The sequence below is a fragment of the Dermacentor silvarum genome, chromosome 2 (assembly GCF_013339745.2).
Source record: "Dermacentor silvarum isolate Dsil-2018 chromosome 2, BIME_Dsil_1.4, whole genome shotgun sequence".
Taxonomy (NCBI): domain Eukaryota; kingdom Metazoa; phylum Arthropoda; class Arachnida; order Ixodida; family Ixodidae; genus Dermacentor; species Dermacentor silvarum.
This window is the reverse complement of record NC_051155.1, coordinates 154,265,186-154,283,591: the sequence shown is the minus strand read 5'-3', so window position 1 is coordinate 154,283,591 and position 18,406 is coordinate 154,265,186. Positions and strand designations below refer to the sequence as shown.

Here is an 18,406-nt window from a genome sequence, read left to right as displayed (position 1 = left end):
CATTGAAGAGAAATTTAGCTAAGTAATCTTCATTTCTAGCGGCATACGGGCAGTTTATACCAATATAATAAATACTAAGCTAAATGTTCATATTGTTTTCGACTTTGCTCTGCAAGTGCTTTTAGTGAAGGAACTATAGTGCTACTAGAAGCGCTGAGAACTTCATATGCTTGTTTTAATGGTGTCCTGGGAGAACTATAGGCCATTCACGGAGTTTATATTTAGAGCTTGAGACGTCCTGATAAGCTAGTTGGTAAGTCATGAATTAGTTATAGGAGTGCACGTGAAAAAGCATGGACAAAATAAATGAGGATACCCAAGAATCACTGTATTTTTTTAGCGCTTCATTTTTCTTTTGTGTGTTCGTGTTTTCATCAAGCTCGCTGCCTACTACGCCACAATTAGAGGAAGTGTGGGGAGTATAAGAAATACAATGGAAACGTTTCAAGTGTGCTGGTTAATTATTCACTTAATTACAATTACCATACCTTGTTTTTTTTTGCTGTATAGAGACGTTATTAAAATGCTCACAGTTTCCCCGACGACCTGAAAGAAGCAAAGGTGGCATAAATTTTATACTTGTACAGAATGGGCGCCATGCTATGGGTGACGTGTGCCGAAAGCTTTACAAGCGTATTTTACGAACCGTACAGGAAGTTTGCCCAATGTCCTGAATGAACTCAACGTGACACAAAGTTTACATTGTGAGTGAACAGGATGCATATTATGCGTGATACGTGGGCAAAATTTCAAACAGCGCATTACAGCGCAAGTAATTACACACTTTCCAACAAATTTCCTAAACAAGCGCTCGAAACCGTTATTTGGCCATTATCAGCTATGTTTCCCAGTGTGGCGAGAGAATTCTACGTCACACCCAGTTTTCATTTGGTGAAAACAGAGGGTTATGTTAGATGTAACGTGTAGTGAAACTTCAACGTTGCTGGCTCGATTATGTGTTGCGCAAATAACTAGTTAACCTTTCTTTGTTTTTATTACTTTATTTTCATGCATTATATGACGTTCGTAGTCGGTTTCCCCGAAGTATTCAGTGGATTAATTCAGCTACTTTGTTTATACTGTGTGAAAATAAGGAGAACGTTATGGTAATGCGTAGGGCGACATACAAAGTTGAGAACATGCCAATCGCATCGGCAAGATTCTGCGTTCCGAGCTCTTCATTCCTTCATCAAGTGCTCGAATGCGTTGCACGGCTGTTATCCGCTGTGTTTATGAATGTCCCGAAAAGGCTCTACGTCACAACGTGCCTACATATGGTGAAAACTTGGGCGTGTTATGTGCAATGTGTGGCGAATGTTAGCGTTTCTAAATTAGTGAGGAGCTTCGTAAATAATTAGTGAGCCGACATTTTATCCCAATTTTCATGCGTTATGTAAGACGCCTGTGGTGTCCTCGATACATAAACGAGTCACCATGCTTATATTCCGAATGTAGGGGTAAGGTTATGGGTTATTCCGCAAGGTCGCACAAATGTGCGGTCTTTTTTTTTTTGTGGAAAAAATTAACCTGCAGACTTTGGTGATTCCTTCAGTGGAGTCGTTTTCAACTACGCGAATTTCTAGAACTTCGTGGCCTAGGGACTTCACGCCAGATTCCTCTTACAGGTGTGGTCGCACGAAGTGCACAAAGTAGAAAATGTTTTGTGTTTCGTATGCAGGCACACATGAGTGTGAAGCATCACTAAACCGCTGACGGTACAAGCTCTACTCCTAGAGACATTCATGGTCTCAGCTGAACGATGATGCAAGTTGATTCCTCAAGTCTTTCCATACAGCCGTACGTGTAGAAGGTGACCGCTTTTCCAAGAAGACCATCCTGGTATTGATGACTATGTCTATAGGAGCTTGCTAAGGCCTGTGCGATACATACAAACCGTAAGATATTTGAGGCACAGACAGGAGAAGAAGCGAACTGTTAATTGACTAGTTCTTCGTTCAGGAGATAAGGGGTGACCGGGAACGAGCGGCAGAGATGGCGGTGGACAAGCCGGTGCAGCGCAACGTTTGAGGCAAAGGTTTATGTGATCTTCACTCATGATTTTGGGCTTATATCGCGCTCGGAATATAGCACACGAATATCTAGGGTGACGTGAGATTATTATCTAATCCTTTATTTAACTCTGTGCTACCGCCTCAACCCCCTTTCTCCGATGGTGTCGCGCATGTTCCTTCTCGCATTTTCTTGCTTCATTTTCAGTTTTTTTTCTTCTCTCTCTCTCTCCTGTCGAATCCCTTTACCCCTCCCCCGGTACAGGGTAGCCAACCGGAGATAATGTCTGGTTAACCTCCCTGTCTTTCCTTTACCTTTTTTTCTCTCTCTTTCAGTTTTTACTCTAAGATCTGCGCGGTATCTATAAATATTAGCTTGTATTTGCAGCCGACCATAATGTGGATAGGTTTCTGGTACAAATACCCATCCATCCACTGAAACATAGCATAGGACTAGCAGCATCACTCTAATTAATTTACAAAGGTACGATTATACATTGGGACACTGCTTTCTGAATTTAGTCGTGGCTATAGTACAGCTAGTAAAATAGACAACACAATACTCCGAATGAAGATCGGTGAGACAAGTGAAATCAAAGCGCGCAGTGCGACCCATCATGATGCTGAATGCCACACGCAACACAGTTCGGAAGGCTACAGATATGAGCTATCTTCCACAAGAGTCGCTAGACAAGGTGCGCCTGGTGTACGACGCAGTTGGGTTCATATTTCTTGTGAAAGCTTCAATGTGCCTAAGACGATGATCTTAATTACTTGAACCGTTTTACAGCGTGGGTGCGTCGAGCCCCTTTAACATTAGGCGTGAATATACTGTACATTTGTATATGTGCGCTGAGGCGATAGATATCGATGTGTTGCGGTACACATGCTGCCCCGCATTTCTGAGTCCGAGTGGGTATGAACGTGCACCTTGCTAATGGAGATAATTCGTACAGTTTCGGTGATTTGGTTCACGCTTGAAGACCACCCAACAGCGTCCAAGTTAGCTGGAAATCAGTGCCTGTGTGCGTCTTTGTGTTTTGCTTTGTCCATTACATCTATATGACCTTTAATGATGCGACATATGGCGAGCGTGACTTCCTACTGCTGCTCGCAGGGCCATGGTGATCTGTCCCACCGTTTTTCAAGACAAGCCACAAGATGAAAAAAAAAAAAAAAGAGCTTCGAGTTAAGCAGAAAGACCATATCATCATATCCCCCGGCCTGTGAAATATGCATCCCGAGCGCAACGTCAAAAGAAGGAAGGCAAGGGCCGTGGCGCTCCTACGCCGGGCGACAGAACTCTCTGGCAGCAGCTGCTTCGTTGACGCGGCCCAATATGGCAACAGCAAAAAGTTGTCGCAGTTTCACCTGAAAGGTGAAGCATCAATTGCGATAGCAAATTTGTAGAGAGCTATACGGAGTAATGATATTAGCTTTATCAGCTGTATAAACTTGGACATGCAGCAGCACCGGCAACGCGCAGAACTGTTGTCGACGCCGTCAGCGTTTTGCCCGCGTTCGCTCAAAATGCGTGCGGCGTTGGTGACTGTTGCCGGAGCCTCTGATATAAATAGGCACTTGGTGCCGCAGCTAAACGTCGCCTCCCTTCCCTCCCCCTTCCTTCCCTCCCCCACGGCCTCTCGCGCATCGGAAGAAGGCGCGTTTGCTCCACATATATGGTGATTGTAAAGGAGGAAAGAGACGCCTACTTCTGCAGCCCTTAAGCAAGCACGGCGCGGAACGCGCGTTTGTTCTCCGCCGTGCGTTCACTCCCCGTGAAAGAGCGCGTCCCTCGTGCCCTTTCACTCGCACATACAGCGTTCGGCGGCGCGCGGTCACGATTTCATCTCCATTGACGTCATACGGAACCTCACGGCGACGGCGACGGCGACGGTGACGGCGACGCCGACGGCAGAAATCTGCTTTTGAGTGTCCATATAATTGCTATCGCAATAAAATTGCACAGTAGTGTCGACAAACCACAGGGGTTCGACCGTTAACGAAGCTTCGGTACGAAGCACCGTCGTCATGTGCGGCCGAGCAAGTGGCGATTGCATTGGCCCTCCTTTACGACAAACATGCCAATATCTTCAGCGACTCCAGGGCAGCCATCCGCGCCTTCAGCGTTGGCGCCGTGTGTAAGGAAGCCTGTCGCATCCTCGACGGCAAAACCATCACCACGCACACTCTCACGTGGTTCCCCGCTCACATATAGGATCCACCATGAAAGGCCCCACAAACCTCAGCGAGCTGGCCCACTCCAAGGCGCGAGGTCTCGCTTTCCGCGACCATGGAGAACTCCCCGGCCGGCCCGCAGTGGTGGAGAACAGAGATCAACCGACCACATATAACGAAATTACGCAGCACTTTTATCTCGGGAGGAGAGACTTTCCCCTTCCTCACAAGAAGTTAAATAGAGCGCAGGCATTGACCCTCAGATTATTGCAAACAGGCTCGTATCCCAGCCCGGCTTTATTACACAAGCTTTATCCCGACACTTATACCAGTAGTTCTTGCAGGCACTGCAATGACTTCGCTAGCCTAGACCATATATGCTCTGGCGTTGCCTCTGGTTGCGAGGCACGGGACAAATCAATGAGGACAAGTGGCTCTCCGCTATCAAGAGCCCCGATGACGGGGCGCAACTATGGGCTGTCCAGAGGGCCCACGATGCGGCGGTCGGGCATGGCCTGACTGTCCCAACGTGGGAGCGGCCCGCTGCGCGCTGAGTCGGGTACCTCAGGACTTTCTATAAAGCTTTACATTCATCCATCCATCGAGTCAAGCCAATACAAGACTGTGGGTATGCGCAATAATTATGTGGACAACTACGTACGCCCTTATTTTTTACGAATCCGAGTGCTTGTTATTAAAATTCACCGTCACAGAAGACGTGGTAGCACGGTGCCGATACGAGAAACGTTTTCTACCACCTCCAAATACGCTTTGCAACACTTGCCCCGCTGATCAGCACCCACTATCAGAACGCGAGAGTCTGGGAGATTGAAAGAGATGAGAAAAAGCATGTCCCCAAACTAGGGCCGCATGCGATGGCCGGGCCTATCCAGAAAAAAAAGAAAGAAAAAGAACGCCATTCTTGCACTGTGGAGCTTCACATGAGAAGCCTAGCTAGTGCGACATACCTAGAGATCTCATACACCCTCTCTTCTTGCACCAGTCAAGTTGCCGTTCCTTTTTTTTTTTACATATTTATTCTCTCTCTCTCTCTCTCTCGAGCTCTCTTGTGCTCCGAAGACGTCATAACCTGCCATCAGCTCCACTTGCTGTTCGCGGTGATCATTTTACGATGAAAGCAATCTCTGTCCCAGTTGATGAAAACCATATACCCCCTAAACGAGACATTTAAATCGTACCGCCCGCGTCAGCATTTCACGTTTTTTTTTCCAAGTTTCGCAATAAATGTTTGCGCAATTCAGGCCTCCACTTACTGCTTATAAGACATTTGTTCATCTAGAAACCCTGCATAGTACCTCTGGGCAAGGAAGACGAAAATGCCTAGCGAAGTATAGTGCAATTCGCTATTCTTGCGCGAATTCTAACTCTCTTGGTTAGAGGTCAACCATAACGACTTGAGCACTGATTCGTGTGGCATCGCTGCGTTATGATTGAAAAAAAAAACATAATTATTGAATACAGCACGATGGCTTCTTCTATATCTGAACCCGCGCACTGCCCGCGCGTGAACTTCTTTTCTTCCCCCGAGAGGCTGACCAGAAGCGTTGCTCGCCCCGTTGCAACCAGTTCAAGCTTCTCCATGGAGCGCCGCTAGGCTTAGTAAGTGACCTTTTTCTCACTCTAGTTTTCCCCGTCAGCGTTCGCTCGAACAATTTACAGCTTCCCACTTTGTTTCCTGGGCGCAGATTTCGGGTCGGAAGGTGAAATAAGCGGGTTTTGCATTTCCGCGCGCTGCTCAATCTTCTCGAGAGGGCAGGAGCGAAGCTTATGCTAGGCTTGAAGTAAACCTATATGCGTTCAAACGTATGGATCGCGTTGTCAGAGGCGTATTTAGACGCTCAAGCGTTCCTTCTCGAGCCTACTTTTCCTACGTTATTTTTTTTTTTTTTCGTGCGTGAGAGCTGTTTGTCGTTGGCCTGTCACCTTCGCTAGTCACTAATGGCTGGCGCTCGTTCTTACAAACGTATGTAGTGTAAGATCGGCTTTGTAAACATAGGCTCTAGTTTCTATTGGCTGTTAAACGAATTTAGTTGAGCGCTAACGCCTTCGCTAAAGCCTAATGATTTTTCAGTCGCGATCGCGCCTTCTTAAGACTTGCAGGTCATTGAGATATTCAATATGCTTGGCTACAAACATGAACACTTTATTACAGCTCTCGTTAACACTGCGTTAACGCATCGGTGTGAAGGCAAACGCATCTTTACTATCGTTAGGTCGTAGCACGGTACGTCGATCGAAGAGTGCATCGAATTAAGCAGTGACCGCATATACCGCACATTTTGTGTTTTGTGCGGGAAGTCGACGCGTCTATTTGACACTGAACCATGGTCATGCTTTCTGCAAGATCAGTAACCGAGCGAACAAGCGTTCTATGTACCGGTGATTAAAATTAGAGTGTCGGCACAGTGCAGCGTTAATTGGATGCGCCGACACCCCGCCGAAAGTATTCCGGAAGTTGAATTCTGAGGTTTTACTTACCCGACTATGCACGCGTGGTTCATTACTGACGCTGTAGTGGGTGACTTCGGATTAATTTTTACCACCTGGGTTTTTTTTTTCGCACATCGCAATGTGGCGTACGAAGGCCGTGACATTTTGCTCATAAACAGAACACCGTATATAGTCATGCACAAAGAGACCGCTGCGGATAACGCGTCGCAAGTACGTTCTAAGAAGTTGTGTATTTCGAAAGCTCCTGCATTTACAACCCATTATGCTGGCATTCCAAAACAAGCTCTGTTTAAGACTGTTCGTATGACCTGCGCCGTCCATATGTGCTTTTATCAAATCAGTTCATACGAATGGTTAAACGATAAGCGACTTCACCTCGGATCCAACCATGTGCCGCTCCACGCCGTCTCTTTGCCAATTATTGTCAGTGTGGCGCCGAGACCTTTCCCCGCTAAGTCTTCATGCTTGATTGATTGATCATGCTGGATTTATGCTTGATCCAGTTTGCTGGGCTTGCTCTCCGGAGTGGACACTTAAATCCTAATTTTCTCACATGTGAAAAATAAAAGTCCACTTGTCGAAACGTTGGCTCCTGTTCTAACCTTGTTCTCATGTTGCTCATCCAATGTAAGAAGACACACACATTGTAGGAAGAAGCTAAAGCTTCGCATAACTTACTCCACTATAAGGTTGCGTTGATTTCGGACTCATGAATGACATCACCATTAATTAATGACAAGAAAGGGCATAGGTCTAGTACACACAAACACGCAGGAAAGGAGACGGGACAATGGCGTCGCGGTAGTTCAGTTGGTAGGAGCATCGCACGCGTGATGCGAAGACGTGGGTTCGTATCCCACCTGCGGCCACTTCTTTTCGTTCACTTTCGTTCACTTTATTTATCATTTTCAAATTTCAGTCAAGACACGTAATACACCGTATGGTTTACTTGGTGTCATTATCTGTTAACTTATTAACTCACCATTAATTACGTCTCTATATCAGCTTCTACAGCGGGTTATTAAACAAATTAGATGTCATTCAAGCAACATTGGTATAAGCCGCTGCAGCTGCCATTGTGTTACATTTATTACGTTAGTCTGAACGTCGAGTTCGGACGAGGACATTCATGTTTGAGCTTAGAGAAACATTAGCCTGCTGCGATGAAAAGATGCACCCTCCGGTCGGAGACAGCGTCATACTGCAGGTCACGGCGATGTACAGGGTGGTCCAGTGTAAGTGGAAACGCTTCATTAGTATTCAGGCTGGTATAACTTAAACATCTACTTCACGGGGGAAATGTGCCGAATACGACGCCGAATGATGATACCGATAAAGGAAATAATCGTTTTCTTTATTTTGTGCTGAACATCAGCTGCTATAGACTCTTGAATGCTAATGAGGTGTTCACCCTAAAAGTGGCGGGCCCTGTACGTAACCTATCTCATAATTATGTTACGTCTTGCCCAGGGCCGGCATAATGCAAGGATTCCTAGTTTCCACTTGAATCTATTCATTTATTATCACCACCGTTCATTGCCTGTGGATAACGGTGAAAATAGGGGTGGAGCGCCACTCGGATAACTGACGAAACGCTATAGGGAGTAGCATTGAAAAAAAAAAATTGTTACTGTATCCCAACCAAGGCCTCGGAAACGCACCAAGGCACGTATTCACAAAAACGTTCTTGCGCTAGGGTTGTTCGCTAAGACAAAATCCAGTCAATCTTGAATTCGTTCATATCTTTAGCAAAAGCGGCCGGCCAATAACAAGCAGCCCTTACGAAAGGAAAGTTTTGGATATTTGAATCCAGAGCCCCTAGATACACAATAATAATAATAATAATAATAATAATAATAATAATAATAATAATAATAATAATAATAATAATAATAATAATAATAATAATAATAATAATAATAATAATAATAATAATAATAATAATAAATACAACGCTTAGGTTAGAATAGTTCATAAGCGAAAATTCCAACCAATGATGGTGCTGGCGTGTAACGTCAAAGAGTACTCTCGAAACAAAAGCTTCGTGAATTCGCCCCCAGATTCCCCGAGCGGCATTTTCCGGTTGCTCGAATCTAACGAAATATGCTCACTCAATCGTACTGCTTGCGCAGGCGACGGGGACGTGTGACGCTCTCACCGCGATGGCCACCCGCCAGCGTCACACTGCCACTGCCGGCCCCGGCAGACGTAACCAACAGTCACAGCGCCAGAGAGAGAATCAACGCCCTCGACGCACACCACCGCACGGGAGCAATGAAGAATACGAGCGCCGCTTCGACCGAGACGGGGCCGACGACAGTTTTAACGGGAACGTAATGCCGTGGCCAGGTATGGTGCCACCACCGTTCCTCTATCTGCCACCTCCTATGGTTGGCTTCCCTGAGCTGATGTCTCCATTCAGCCCCTACGGCTCTGTCATCGACGAAAACGGGGACATCTTCGACGCCTACTACGCGGCCGAGTACGCGGATGCGGGCGGTTTTGACTTGCAGGACGAACCTGTCCTTTACGATTACGACGTTGACGCACAGCAGCAAATGGACTACGCTCGGTTCCTGCATGCTTCCATGGTGCGGGGATTCGACGTTCGTGAGAGAGCGGACGAAGAAGACAGCGGCACGGGCGAACCGCATCCCGGCGCCGCCGACGGCGACGACTCGCCGCGCCACGTCATGAGCAGAGGCGGCTGCGGCGACGCCCAGGAGGACCCGGAGCCCGTCTTCCAAGAACCCTGGGAAGAACTTCCGGACGACTACTATGGTCCAGTGGTGACCAGCTACGGCACCGTGTCCGTGATCCTGCAGGATGCCATACGCGTCGACATCGCGACGGACGGCTCCGTGCGGGTCGTCAACTTCGCCATGCATTGCACGGCGGCCATCAACTCCTCCGGCGAAACCAGCTGCGTATGCCACCCTTGCGGCCGTGTGCTTCAAGAGGGCGAAAACGTGGACATGGTCTCGGGCATCAGGTTGGCCAAGGTCTCCGGCCGAGGAGTGACTTTCACGGCGCTCAACCATGGACTCGTCTATCTGGTCGATGCTTCGGGAACCAAGTCGACCACCGAGAGATTCCGGAACCTATTCTACGACCTCCCGCTAAGCGTGTTCCACTCCAACCCGGAACAGGGGACGGAGCGCTTCCGCGAATGTTTTCGCCTGGTAAGGGAGGCGAGGCAGAGGAGCACCCGAAACGGCGATGAAATCTGGCTGGTCGGTGGCGTCCGCATCAAGCAGACACCATGGGGAGACGTCCAGGTGTCACGTGACTCGGGCAGGCGGGTCGTCTGGACCTCGCCCACTGCCGGAACCATCTCGGTATCCACACCGCTTGTGAAAATCGCCTTGAGTGTCGACCCCGCTAGATTCTTCTTCGTGAAGATGGGACAAAAGAAAATCAGCGCCAGCGCAGAGGCGTTCACGGTGAGAAATGGCAGCCAGAGCGCCGGCTTCGACAATCAGGGCCGCGTCACTCTACCCTGACAGCACTTTATCGGACCCTAAGCTCTGAAAACGACCGAATACGTCTCCTGGACAGGCTTCATGAAATTGACTCCTTTTCCTTTTATTTTGTTTTGCTCAATGTGGACAGACAGCTCAAAGTGGACAGACTGTAATGAAGCTCGTATCATGTTCACGTACAGTCATACTGTAGTTCTGACAACTGTATGGGCCCTGAGAATGGAAGACAAAGTCGAGTATGATTTTGAAGTGAGGTCGTCGCCCATATCACCCGAGACATCAAGATCATCGCACAACAGGTCATCGATGTGCTTAACGACAGTGATTGCTTAATTGGCGATGACATCGACGCTATTTGACGGCTAGCAATCAAGAAAATTTTGAGAAGGTTGGTAAGGACATGCAGGATTCCACTGGAAGCCAAAGCAGAGCCGGAGTCGTGACGCTGCGCGGCGGAATTCCTGGCACATCGCGGCTTGTATGGCGGGGTTGCCCGAGTTGTCTTGGTAGCCCGAGTAAGGTGGACAGCTCCATTAAATTGCACACTTGCTTTGAATCATGCACCCTCAGTCGGTCACCGCTCACGGAGCAAATGATACCAATAAAGGGTGCCACGTTCTCTCCTCTTGAGATACAAAGCACAGAACAGTGTTACTTTTGTTGCAGCTGTCCTAATAAGGCAGGTATGTGAAGTGCGTTCGATGAACGCTTGGAAAAAGTGACGCAAATGTAGGACAACTGCGCGACATAACTGCTTTAGCGTGACAAGCTTCGCCAGTAAACTAGGCAGTTTGGTCAATCTTTTCTCAACTCTCTTAAAAACTTTTGGTTACGTAGTTAATTTGTGTACAAAAGACGTAGCAATAAGTTGTTGGCATTCAACAACAGCAATAACGTTTGAATTTCGGAAGCCGAAAATACTCGGAGCGTATAGCAATAATTTTACAGCAAAGTTAGCTGTTAGCCTCTAGTTTGTCGGAATCCCCGGTGAAGCTTCCCGAGTATTCGTCGAAAATTCGTCGAGAATTCGTCGAGAATTCGACGAGAATACTCGTCCAGTATTCCATCGTTAGACTCTCTACGCAGGCTTGATGCATAAGGCACTGGCCTTTCAAGGAAAGCTTGTGTCAAAAATTACGGGATGTGACAAACACGCAGTTTGGGGCAGTGGTTACAGTAAGGATATGAATTCTTATCCTGTCACAATATTTGCTTTCTATGTGCTTTAGATTTTATTACTCTTGTTAAGAATGCCGAATACGATGCATGGAATAAGCTTAGAGCAGCGTAGTCTAGATTGTGCTCTTGTCATTCATACCTTTTTATTGACTTATTTCGCCAACACTCCGCTCACTGACTTCTCTCCTTACTTTTCAACGCGTGCCGTAAAGTAGTTGTTTAGTAATTTACTCAGTCTACTTCATATGACTCGTTATTTAACGCGGTTCCACAAATAATATAGCAACTATGCTGTGAGCATGCCACGATGGCTGCTTCAGAAGAAGCGCCAAGAGAGAATACGCACTGCAGGACGGGCTTCCATTGTAAATTGTTGATTCGTCTTGTCACTTTCAGTGTGTTGTAACCGCGCGGCCCTCGACAAAAATCGATATTGTAGCCCTAGCTGTTCGGGTCAGCATCAATGTCACCTTTACCATCGAGTGACCAGACACCTGGAAAAACGCTAACGAAACACAAATTCTTCAGAAATGCGACGCCAAAAAATAAAATTATGGATCCGTTAGCTTGCAGCCTATATGTTTCAGCCTAGAAAACAAACCGTTCACTAAGGCGAGATCGAACAGGGCTAATCAGCAGCAGCGGCCTCCCGCTGACCATGCTGCGTGAGTGGTGGGGGCGGACTCATCACGTGATGTTCTGCGCATCGTGGAGCAAGCGGGGCCGCGGCTCAGGATCTGGAGCAGGATCCAAGGGAAGTCTGTTTCGAGACATCGCGCTCATCGTGCGTGTGTGAGCTAGGCGTGCGCATCGCCGAGGTCTGTAGGTTAATCGGCCAGCGCTCGGCGACTAATGCAGGAAGGCCTGGACAAGTTAGTTTATAATGTTGAATTCGTTTCTTGTGCGCGCAGCCTGTTGTAGTATAGGTTAAGTTCGTTATTAAATAGTGTTTTGCTTTCGTCAACCGCTGCCTCTTCAGTGTGAAGACTACATCGCACCCCGCAAGTGGTAACTTAGGATCGATGCTAAATTAAACGGAAATAAGCTCATTCAGCCCAATAGGCAACCGTTGCCACACATTGTAGCCGCCGTGGCGGCGCCGTGTCCATGGCGCCGCGTAACAACGGGAACGGAATGTAAAATCGATTCATTAAGTAGAGTTAACTTTCCGGAGCTACGCATGATTTGAGGCACGTCGTAGTAAAATGCTTCAAATTGGTTTGAAATACCTGGATATCTATAATGTGCATTTTGAATTATTACATAGCAGTCTTGTGTTCGCATCGGAACGCGGTCACCCAGGCTGAAAATTTCGTGGTCGACAGGCGAGTGTCATAACCACCGAGACAAAGCAGGGGGCCGATGCAAGTACTGCCGCACATTTTGGTGAAACCCAATTGGCCCTATTATCCTGGCGCAATAAATTAGGACATATCTGATAGCGCATACGTCACTTTACGATGTAAAGCGCTCTTAGGTGAGTGCCTATTGGAAGTTGCTGAATTTGACGTCTTTTTTATCATGTAAACTTATAATATAGAGCAGAAAACTGTTACCACGTCAACGACATCCACAGTGGACTTTGTCTTCTTCTCCTAACCTTTCCCTACCCCTTTCCCTTCCCCCAGCGTAGAGTAGCAAGCCGGGCTCAGTCCTGGTTAACCTTCCTGCCTTTCATTCATCATTCTCTCTCTCTCTCTTAATTATATAAACAATTGTCCTGCTTTCGTATACTCTTGTGCCTGCTTTGTCCTCCACGGAGAGCTGAAGATATATGCTACGTACCGCTCAGAAACGCTGATTGACTGAAACATTCTTTACCGCATACTTCTTTTTCTCGACATCCCGCTGCGTAAATATGTGTGCTCCGAAGGTATAGCTGGCACAAAAGGAAGGAAAATAAAGAGTACTTAGTATGCATTGCGTTTAATATGCCAAGTGTCTTCGTTTTCGTCGTCTTCGAACTGCAAAGCATAGAAAGACTGCTGTATAAATAAAAAGCATGTTTTCGCGTTGTTCTACCTAGGCAAAACAGCTAGAACGTTACTAGTTAGGCGCTCGTGGCTGTTACGGCGTTCAGCCTGTACAAACGATTCCATTCGTGGCCCTGACTGCGCATGAGCATATTTTGTTCCACCAGGGCCCGACAGTAACTTCGATTATTATTATTATTATTATTATTATTATTATTATTATTATTATTATTATTATTATTATTATTATTATTATTATTATTATTATTATTATTATTATTATTATTATTATTATTTTACCTCTCCTTTCTCCGTTTTACGGAGGCACTCTCCTGTTGCGGGCTTCTGGAGTCATCATCATCATCATCAGTTGTCTCTGCCACGCAAGCTTCGCCAACGTAGTCGCAGCAGCTGCAGGTTTTCTTGGAACTTTGCCGAGCCTGGTGAGCGACGTTCTGTTTTGACTTAATTATCGCTTCCTGACCGTTTCTGACAGCGAGAGAGCTTTCTTTCGCCGTGCTTTGGAGGCGTGTAATTGACGCCAGGGACTGAAGTGCTTGCCATTTTTACCAGCTTCCAAAACGAGGTTTGCGTTAGGCCTAACCAACTCTCGATCATAACGCGCGCCTAGGCCCGCAAGGCTTGTAATTTCCCACTTATCAGTTGAATTTAATGGCTGGGCTCCCTATTCAACCTTTATATTTTGACAGTGTTATATCGCCGAACGAGGACATACTCATGACTTCTTCTGTCACCGCGTGTAGGCCAAGGAAAGGTGGGTGGACAACAGAGCCTTGGCTATTCGCTGCTGCTCCGCTACCACCAACCGGCCAGTATGCAGCTGCATCATTCGTCTTGCGCTGCGTCAACTTGTAGACTTCCGGAAACTGGTCGCACTGAGCGAAGGTGGTAAACACTGCGACATGGAAGAAGGTAGTGAGAGCTGTTCCATCGGGAGAACCACAGTCTGTCACTCCGTACCGGTGACCTTATACGTCCAGAACTGTCAGCCTGGCTTACCCGAATGGCAGCTTCAGTTCGGCCCTCACGGCTTTTTCTACCCCGACCGTTGTAATATCTTCGACACTGTGTACTTCACGGAGTATCTCGGCAACGGCGAGCTTGAGCTGCAAGCCGCATACCTGCCCTCCTGTTAAACGCTTCAACATCTCGATTGCCACCGCTTCCTGCTGGCGTCGCTGCTGACGAGTCTTTGCGTAGAGGATGAAGGGAATCGTCCAGGCGAGCTACACGCGGTGGACCTCTCAAAGCCATTGCAAGTGGAATACACCCAGCGCGCCGGCGACGTGCAGCTGTGCCCAGAGACCACCAAACGCAGTCTGTGGGAAGAAATCCATCACCTACCCCAAGTAACAGATCATGGCGCATTGTTCCCAATCCCTGAGCACTTCAACATCTCTCTGCGGTGCGCCGTGCAAGTGGGCAACTACACACTGCATAATGAGAACGAGTTTCCTTGGGCGATGGCAGCTACGTGTGCCACCGAAGCGACTGACATCAGCAACGAGGCGCCAACGTGGACGTGGACGTCGGACACCATTCGAACGAGGTTCCACAACCTTTGCTACGAACCACGCTTGGACGCCTAGCAGGGAGCGGACCATTTCGATGAGCGTCTTCCGGGTTGTCGGCATGGCGAAGATGGAATTCCGCAAGAAAGGAAGGCATTGCCTGGTTGGTCGAGGACGTGAGAATAAAGAAGGTGCCGTACCGCCAAGGTGTCTGATAAATAGGGGGCGCGGATGGAGGGGGCGTGACCTCCGGTAAGGTAGATGCTGACGATCACGCTTCTCGCAACATCGGTGGCCACCTGCGACCCGAGGAAGTCTTTGTTCGTCCTGATGGACCACAAGAAGCGGTCTACGAGCTCAGATGGCTTCGCAGTGAGGAACGGCAGCAATCGAGCAGCATTTGATTTTTTCTGCGATTGACATTTTTGCGGATTATGCGACGAGGATGATGTGTTGTTGTATATCAGTGTTCGTGTGGCGCAATCACTTCGCCGCCACATAATTATATAGCCATGTCATGTTACAATTGTCCTCAATTTCTTAAGATGAGGCGAGTGGTGCATTTATTGCGTGTTACGAACAGTAAAATAAACAGGTTGTTGTTTCTTTATATCGTTGCCTACTTTTCGTTGAGCCGTAAATGCGTATTATCCATTGATATATTTTGAGGTATCGTTATCAGTATTCGCTTAAAACAATATGAAGAATCTGGAATAGGTTACAGTGAACCAAGCAAGCGCCAACCATGTAACCACGTCTAATGTAAGTAAATTCAATACGTTTAATATAATCTAATTGTCTAATCTTATCGAATCATCTGCGTCACAGCAGAGGATTAGATAACACTGAAAGTAATTCAGCGGTGTTGCGTAGCAGTTCCCAAAACGTGCTTGCGTCTGCGGCTTTGTTGCTATGGCGTCTGTGGTGAAGCACAGGGGAAGAGGTCGAAAAAATTATATTTAGATCGAACGCTCCTGTACGGATATCCTTTGGAAAATCCAAACTGGGGCACGCGTATACAAGAAGGTATGTAAAGCCTTATAAAACTTAATTTGTGACCCCCGCCATACTACTGGTTAAAAAAAGTATTGCTGTTTTATTTGTTTCTTTCTATATAGATAATTTTGGCAGTGCTTTTTTTATTTCATTTCATATCAATCGCGTGTGGCTGTTCAATTATACTTTAATTTTATATTGTTATTAATTTCATTTATGGAGCTTTAAAAGTCTTCAGTTATTGTATTCTAGGCTGCGCCACTCGATCGTAGCCAAAAAACCCCTTTCCGGTTGGCGGGTACATGCCATAGCCCATCAACCTCATCGTCACACAAACAGCGTCCTGGCAGCTGGGAGGAGTGGACCACTCCCCCACGAAGGTTTGAAAAACTATGGTGGCCGCTTCTGGTGCAGCACGTCAAGAACGTTCTGGGCCAGGAGGCATGAGCCTACCAGGAGGCCCGGACTTGGGCTTTAGTTCCTTCGGGGCTAATAAATGTTATTTCTCTCTCTCTCTCTCTCTCTCTCATCGTCACCATTACAGCCTTGAGGTTGTGTCTGATACTACTGCCGCGCGATTCTTGGCTCACTGGGTACGAGCCATGATACAGGTTAATCATCATCATCGTCTGATACGCATGCTGTTCGCGAGCGCTGTCGTACTTCCTGAAGACTTTCCTGGAACATCGCCGAGTCTGGTAAGTGGCGTTCGAATTCGGTACGATTACTTTGTCACTGTCCGTATCAGGAAGAAAGCTTGACTTGTCTGTGTTGAGGCCACGAAATCGAAGCTAGGAACAGTAGTTCCTCCTCCTCGCGTTACGCGCTCTTCTATGACGAGGTTCGCGAGGCCTAGCCAGCACTCTGGTTTTAACGCGACACAACTCAGAAATGCCAATCCTGAAGTTGGCGTCTTTTGCTGCATTCGCTATTCAGCACAATTCGGCAGGATGATAACACTGAATCTTTAGACAGGAGCGAAATTTTATGGGTCCTACGCCATCTTTGTGATGAAGCCGGTGCATGTCCCGCGTCTTGCCTTGTTATATTCCGTCTCGATACTTGCTGGGTTAGTGTCTGTTTCCTAATTACTAAAGTTAACTGTAGAACTCGGCGATTGATTCAACTGGATTACTTGCACTTTATTGTCAGATGTTTACCTCTCTTCGGGCTTGTAATTTGGGTTTGTAAAAGTACTAAAATTACGTGGTATGGTTGAAAATAAGAAATGAAACGGGAGCTGATGTATCGACCGTAATAAGAGGAAACACCCAGAGATTCAAAACCTTTAAATAGCTTTTGTCGCATAATGTCTCCCTTGTGATGGCGCGTTATTTACATATCAAGCATGCAGGCGGCGTGCAGAAATAGATAAATCCAAGCCGGTTCGTTTTATTCGAACCCGTGGATTTTTTACTCTCTCAGCTAGCTAGTATACAAGGTGTCCCATCTATCATGCACCAAGATTCAAAAAATGCAAATGCCACGTAGCTGGACAGAACCAAGGTAATGTTGTTTGCCGTCGCTTGAAGATACTGAGATTATTTTATTGCATTCCGCCTAAATACATAATTAGGTTTAATTAATCAACTTCTCAAATATTATAATTACATAAAAAGTGTCAGTGAAAACATTCTTCAGCAACACGAAAAACTTCCGATCAGCTTTCTGTTGCTCAATGCGTGCTACATAAAAGACTGGCCGCTCGAGTTACTTGTGGACTACGGCATGCATATGTCAAGTCGTAGAAACGTTAGCCTAATATTTGCCTCCTTGCCTCTACTACAATGATTGCTTGCTTAATTATTGTTAAACGAGAGAGACATCAAATTTTGAAAGACGTATGGAAGAAAGACAAAGTAAACAGGACAAAATCGAGGGGTGTCGTGCAGATCAAGGGTGGTCTGTAGGCACCGAAACAAATAGTCGTGAACTTGTTTGTGTAAATGTTAACTAATAGAACAATGCTTCTTATAAGATATCAAGGAATTTTATTGCGTTAGCAATTATATGGACACTCCAAAGCGGATTTCTGCCGTCGTCGTCGCCGTGAGGTTCCGTATGACGTCAACGGCGATGAAATCGTCGCCCCGCTCCAGACGCTGTATGTGCGAGTGAAAGGGAGCGAGGGACGCGCGCTTTCACGGGGAGTGAACGCACGTCGGAGAGCAAACGCGCGTTCTGCGCCGTGCTCCCTGAAGGGCTGCAGAATTAAGCGTCTCTTTCCTCCTTTCCATATACAGAGAGCAAATGCGACTTTTTCCGTCGCGCGAAAGGCTGTGGGGGGACGGGAGGGAGGGAGGAGAGGCGACGTTTAGCTGCGGCACCAAATGCGCATTTATATAAAAACGCCGTGCGCGTTCGGTGCGAACGCGAGCAAAACGCCGACGGCGTCGACAACAGTTCTGCGCGCTGCTGGTGCTTCTGCATGTCCAAGTTTATACAGCTGATAAAACTACTATCCTTACTCCGTATAGCTCTCTACTAATTTGCTATCGCAATTGATGCTTCGCCTTTCGGGTGAAACTGCGACAATTTTTGTTCACGCTTTCGGCTATCTCTGCGTGCAGGTGAAGGGAACCCTC

At 47.0% G+C, this 18,406-nt stretch overlaps 1 protein-coding gene across 1 annotated transcript; it reads left to right on the top strand.

Moving 5' to 3' along the window:
• Window positions 1–5,723: 5,723 nt before the first annotated feature.
• LOC119441139 (uncharacterized) lies at window positions 5,724–10,812 on the top strand. Its single transcript, XM_037705821.2, has 2 exons — window positions 5,724–5,807; window positions 8,792–10,812. The coding sequence occupies exon 2, from the start codon at window positions 8,822–8,824 to the stop codon at window positions 10,160–10,162; it is 1,341 nt and encodes a 446-aa protein (XP_037561749.1). The 5' UTR covers window positions 5,724–5,807; window positions 8,792–8,821; the 3' UTR covers window positions 10,163–10,812.
• The last annotated feature ends 7,594 nt before the right edge of the window (window positions 10,813–18,406 follow it).